The sequence below is a fragment of the Cricetulus griseus genome, chromosome 9 (genome assembly GCF_003668045.3).
Source record: "Cricetulus griseus strain 17A/GY chromosome 9, alternate assembly CriGri-PICRH-1.0, whole genome shotgun sequence".
NCBI classification, from domain to species: domain Eukaryota; kingdom Metazoa; phylum Chordata; class Mammalia; order Rodentia; family Cricetidae; genus Cricetulus; species Cricetulus griseus.
Genome location: NC_048602.1, coordinates 23,278,563 through 23,284,253, shown reverse-complemented (window position 1 = coordinate 23,284,253; position 5,691 = coordinate 23,278,563). Strand labels below are relative to the sequence as shown.

At 53.3% G+C, this 5,691-nt stretch overlaps 1 protein-coding gene across 1 annotated transcript; it reads left to right on the top strand.

Moving 5' to 3' along the window:
- The first annotated feature begins 237 nt into the window (after positions 1 to 237).
- Positions 238 to 3,713, top strand: Tmem86b (transmembrane protein 86B). The gene is made up of 3 exons (XM_027430700.2): positions 238 to 1,403; positions 1,802 to 2,048; positions 3,026 to 3,713. The coding sequence occupies exons 1-3, from the start codon at positions 1,353 to 1,355 to the stop codon at positions 3,406 to 3,408; spliced, it is 681 nt and encodes a 226-aa protein (XP_027286501.1). The 5' UTR covers positions 238 to 1,352; the 3' UTR covers positions 3,409 to 3,713.
- Positions 3,714 to 5,691: the final 1,978 nt, after the last annotated feature.

Sequence of the window (5,691 nt, the reverse complement as noted above, 5' to 3'; positions counted from 1 at the left end):
TCCTGGTGTCAGACCTTGAGTTCTGGGACTCAGGGTTGGGTGAATCTGCTCTATATGGTCTAGAGAGAATGGCATTCTTTTGGAGGACACTGGTGAGTGTGTGAGAGTGTGTGTTTGTGAGTGTGTGTGGTGAGGAGTGCTTTTTTGTTTTGTTGTTGATTTTTTTTTGATACAGGGTTTCTCTGTGTGGCTTTAGAGCCTATCCTGGCACTCGCTCTGGAGACCAGGCTGGCCTCGAACTCCCAGAGATCCGCCTGCCTCTGCCTCCCGAGTGCTGGGATTAAACGCGTGCACCACCAACGCCCGGCTGAGGAATGCTTATTTTAAGTGTGTGTGTGGCAGGGGTGGGGGGTGAGGAGTGCTTATTATGCTCACCAGGTAGAACACGAGGAAAAGGGCAGCAGTCTTGTTGAGTTAGCGCTTTGGAATCCTCTCATCATGATGTGCACTGCCTTGGCCCTGTTTGGAGATACAGATCAGGGTAGGAGCTGTGTTGTCAACTCACAGCCCCCTTCCCTTCCCTCTGTCCTCCTTTAGCTGAGATCTGCTGGGAAGAACAAGAGGTCTCTGGACCTTGGAGCTGGGCTTTCTGCCTTTAAGGGGATAGGGAACGCTGGGCGTTGGTGGCGCACGCCTTTAGTCTCAGCACTCTGGAGGTAGAGGCAGGCAGATCTGCATGAGTTGGAGGCCAGCCTGGTCTATAGAGTGAGCTCCAGGACAGACAGGGCTACACAGAGAAACCCTGTCTTAGAAACTGCCCTCCCCCCAAAAAAAGGTGGGGTAGGAGGCAGGCAGCTGCCTGGGAGTCCCCTACTGAGTTACCCAGTAGTGGGCTGGGCCCTCAGCACCCGGTAGGTACCTGTCCTGTATATGCGAAGGCTGCAGAACAGAACAGCGACTGTGCAGTGCAGTGATCATCTTTGTGAGAAGCGTGTTTGAGTGACATCCAGCACAAGGCAGGGTTTGTTCAACCAGTGCTTGTGGCAGGGTTCCTCTCTGGAATCTTTCCTGCCTGCTGTTGTTAGGGGTTGGTTGTGGGGGGTAGGTCGCTCTCTGTGGAACCCTGCATTGTCCCTTCCTATTGGCTGGGCACAAGACAATGGGAGGGCCACCTATGCTGGCCTATAAAAGGAGGTGGCCAGGTTTCTCTGTGCGGGGGAGGGGCTGTGAGGGGTGGAGGGACCCTTGAGTCCTGATGGGCACTTTATCAGCAAGTGCCAGAGAAGAACAGGCCTTGGGTGAGCCCTGTTATCGGTCCCAGAGTCCACAGGACACTTGGATTAATGTGTAACCTTAAAAGGCTTCCCCTGTGCCCTCTGAAGCCACTGGTTCCTAAGTAGACACCACTCAGCATGGATCCTAGAAAAGAGGGGCTGCTTCTGAAGACACTCTTCTCAGACCAAGTGAGAGCCTGTGAGGGGTGGGGGGGGTTGGGGGTGGGTTCAGGCCTGGCAACAGGGGTAGCCCTAGGGCCTGTGAGTCCTTGTGGTGAGTTGGTTGGGATTCCCTGTCCTTCCAGGAGTTTGGGTACTAAGGTACTGTGGTCTTGTCCTGAGTGACAAAATTACCAAAGTGGGTAAAGATCCTGGTCCCTGAAGTCCAACCTGGATACCAGGGTGGTATGAGGGACACGTGTTAAAATAGGCCCTCACTGTGTATCATAGACTGGTCTTGAGCCCAGTGCCCTCCCGTTTCCATCTCCTAAGTACTGGACTTGTGGGCATTTCCCATCATCCTTGCTGTGACCCCTTCCTGAGGACTGGGTTGAGGGTGGGAGGCTGAGCAGCTTCCTCTCCTGAAGCACCCACAGGTCCGAAGGTGGCTGGTCCCCTTCATCATCGCCTGCTCCCTCTATTTCCTCCTCTGGATTCCTGAGGACCAGCCCTCCTGGATCAGTGCCCTGGTGAAATGCCTGCCCTGCCTGTGCCTGGTTGTGTTTCTGCGGGCTGTGGCCCCTGGTGGGAGCAACTCCTGGCTCCTCGAGGGAGGTCTTGTATGTTCTGCCTTGGGAGATGCCTTCCTCATCTGGCCTGAAGCTTTCCTTTATGGTGAGCAGGGACCCTATGACAATCCATTTAGGGATCTTGTGGAGTCAGCCAGTTCTGGGACACAAGTTTAGGTTATAGGGAGATGCCCCTAGAATCCACTGGGCTGAACCAGGCTGTGGTCCCGAGACACCCGGAGGCAGTGATGCGAGGCGGGCAACTCACGGTTCTTCTGAGGGTTTAGGGTCAGGCTGTAGTTGGAAGGGATGGTGTAGAGAAAAAAAAAAAAAAGTTTTTTTTTTGTTGTTGTTGTTTTTTGAGACAGGGTTTCTCTGTGTAACTTTGGAGCCTATCCTGGCACTCGCTCTGGAGACCAGGCTGGCCTTGAACTCACAGAGATCTGCCTGCCTCTGCCTCCCGAGTGCCGGGCTTAAAGGCGAGCGCCACCACCGCCCGGCAGTGTGGACAAAATTAAAATGCCCCATAGCTGAGGAGGGCAGGGTGTTGTTTTTGAGACATCCGTAGTCCACGTTGGTGTGAATGGCCTCAAACTTAGGCCTTAGCTTAATTCTGCCTTAGCTTTCCCGAGAGCTAGGATTACAGGAATATACAGAGATTTCTCTACCACACCTGGTATGGAGGCATAGTTTCTAGGATGTGTGTGACAGTGGCCACCCAGGGCATGGAATAGTGTGTGGGAAGGACCTGCGTTGCCCAATGGGCCCGTCTGGCTGGAGTAGAGTGGTTGGTGAAACCGGGGCGTAGGGCTTCCCAGAACACGATTTGGAGTTGATGGACGCGTGAACAGAGCCAGTAGGTGACACGGTATGAATTTTAAAGTCATTCTCATTGCTCTGGGAACTGATAGAATGATCAAGAATGGGAAGAAATTGGAAACCCACCAAGAAAAGGGGTGCTCTAATCTGAGAAGAATATGATGTGACATGCCGGGAGGAGCTTGTCCCGTTAGGTCTGGTGGTGAGAAGCAGGAGTGGATGCCCTCCGTTAGCCTCATGGGGCCCTGTCCCTCTCTCCCTCAGGCATGGCCGCCTTCTTTGTCGCCCACTCACTGTACCTCTGTGCTTTCGGCCTGTCCCCGCTGCAGCCCAGATTGCTGCTATACGTCGCCCCGGTCTGTCTCATCTACTACAGCTTCCTCCTGCCACACCTTGAGTCAGGCATGGTCCTTCCTGTGCTGGCCTACGGGCTGGTCCTGTTCTCCATGCTGTGGCGCAGCCTGGTCCGGGGTGGGAGTGCTGCCTGGGGCGGTTTGCTCTTCACCGTCTCCGATGGTGTGCTGGCCTGGGATACCTTCATCCACTCCGTGCCTTTTGCCCGCCTAGTAACCATGGCCACCTACTATGCAGCCCAGCTCTTCCTCGCCCTGTCAGCCCTCAGGAAGCCAGGGCTCAAATTCCACTAATGCAGGACCCGGACAGCCCAGGGTCTCCCGAATGCGTACCTTGGCTCTTCACATTGACCCAGCCTGGCAAGCGGATGCTTCCGGTCATGTGCCTGCAGATACTTGGCCATCTTAAAACATCTGTGTACCGTTGGCAGTTTCGAATCTACCACTGAGATCAAGCTGCCCTCCCCGGGCTTCTGATTGTGGATTCCAGGCTCCCAACCCAGCATACATCCCGTCTTGCCCTCCCCATGCCTGCTTCCTCTTCCCTGTCAGCCTTCCCTAATCTGGTTCTCGCTGCTGAAGTAAAGTGAGTGTTGGAACATCAGTGTCATTATTTGGGAGGAAATGTGTGGGCATGATGACAGGTCCTAACAGCAGGCATAGTTTTGTTTTGTAAAGATTATTTGGGCTGGGCAGTGGTGATGCACGCCTTCCGTTCCAGCACGAGGCCAGCCTGGCCTACAGAGCAAGTTCCAGGACAGTCAGGACTACACAGAGAAACTCCTATCTTGAAAAGCAAGGACAGCAACCAAAAGTTACCCGAGTGGGAGTGGTATACCTGTGTGTGTAGACAAGCATGCCTGTATGTTCCCACTAAGTCAGAGGAGGGCTTCTGGTGTCCTCTCATTGTCTACCTATCAGAGACAGGATCTTGCTCCCTGAACCTGCGGCTTGCAGTTTCTTAGCTGGCAAAGCCAAGAAGCCCCCCAAATCCTGTCTGCCCTCCTCAGAGTTGGGGGTAGAGGCTTGTGACCTTCATGACTACACAGCAAGTACTCTTTAAATATATGTGTATGCACACACACACACACACACACACACACACACACACACACGTGTATATGGCGCACGCCTTTAATCCCAGCACTCAGGGAGGCAGAGGCGTACGGATCTCTGTGAGTTCGAAGCCAACCTGGTCTACAAGAGTGAGTTCCAGGACTGCCTCCAAAGCCACAGAGAAATCCTGTCTCGAAACCGCCCCCCCCCCAAAAAAAAAAAAACAAAAAAGCCAGAAACAAAACATCAGGCATGGTAGAATGTTTATGATCTCACTGATGGATCAGTCTGGGTGGTGAGTGAGTCCAGTGCGAATAAACACTCAGTTCCTCATTGTTTATATAGCAAACACTTTACCGACCTATTTGCCTGTCCTGCCCCACCCCTTTTGACGCTGTCTGGTAGCCCAGGCAGTCTTTGAACTCATTGTGTAGCTGAAGACGCCCTTGAACTAGTACATTGGTGTGATGCTGGCACGGAATGGAGGGCATCATCCCGCTATTGAGTCCCGTCCTGAGCAAGACAGCTTTTTTAGGGAACACAACCACACTGTCAGAAGTGGGGAGAGAGGGACTTTGGAGAGGACAGGTAACCATTGACGGGCGGGCCGAGTAAGGACAGGAAGTAAGAGCTTAGGGATGGCCCTCAACAGCAGTGTGACCTTGGCAAGCCACCTCCCCCAGGTCTGGGCTTCTGTTCCGTGTCGGGATACACGGTGAGGTCAGCGCCTGACTCCACTGCTTTGTCCCTAATGTCCTTAGTGACCGTGGTACCAGAAGCATGACTCCACGCCCATGACACGCCTTCAGGAACTCACGGGGACAGTTATTACTGTCCTTAAAACAGATAACTTAGGACACAAAAGTTGCTGTGTGTGATGAGCGGCTGAAGCAAGAGGGTCGGGAGTTGGACGCCAGCCTGGCTCTCTTAGTGTGAGCTCCAGGGCAGCCTGGGATATTTAGTTAGACCCTGGGGGTGTAGCGTACGTAGCACAGTGGAATGCAATCTCCAGCACCGGATATTAACTTGGCGACAGTGCAAGCCTAAAGTTACCACTTGGGAGGTGGAGACAGGGGGATCAAAAGTTCAACTCATTCTTGACTATGTAACATATTTAGGGCTACAAAGCGTGTTTGACCTCAAGTGGAGATCAAAGAACAAGAGTGTTCCTTTCCCGTTCCACTGTGTGGAACTCTGGCTGCCAGTTAAAGGCCTAGAGCAGAATCTGATACAGTCTTGGTCATGCGGGAGAGTGTAGAGTTCACCTGGGCTATTAGCCACCTGTGAACCTGGCTGGGGAAGCCCTTGGCCATACCAGATAACACAAAGGTCACGTAGACTGTTAGCTGCCTCGGTCTTGCTTGTGAGAGTTTGGTATGGCCTGACCCTACCGATAGCCCAAGGACACCTAGGCTATTAGCCACCTCCATTCCCAGCCTTCTGGGCAGACAACAGGCTATACATCTTTCCCTTGAAAAGGCAACCCTGTGCTGGGCAGTGGTAGCGCACACCTTTAATCCC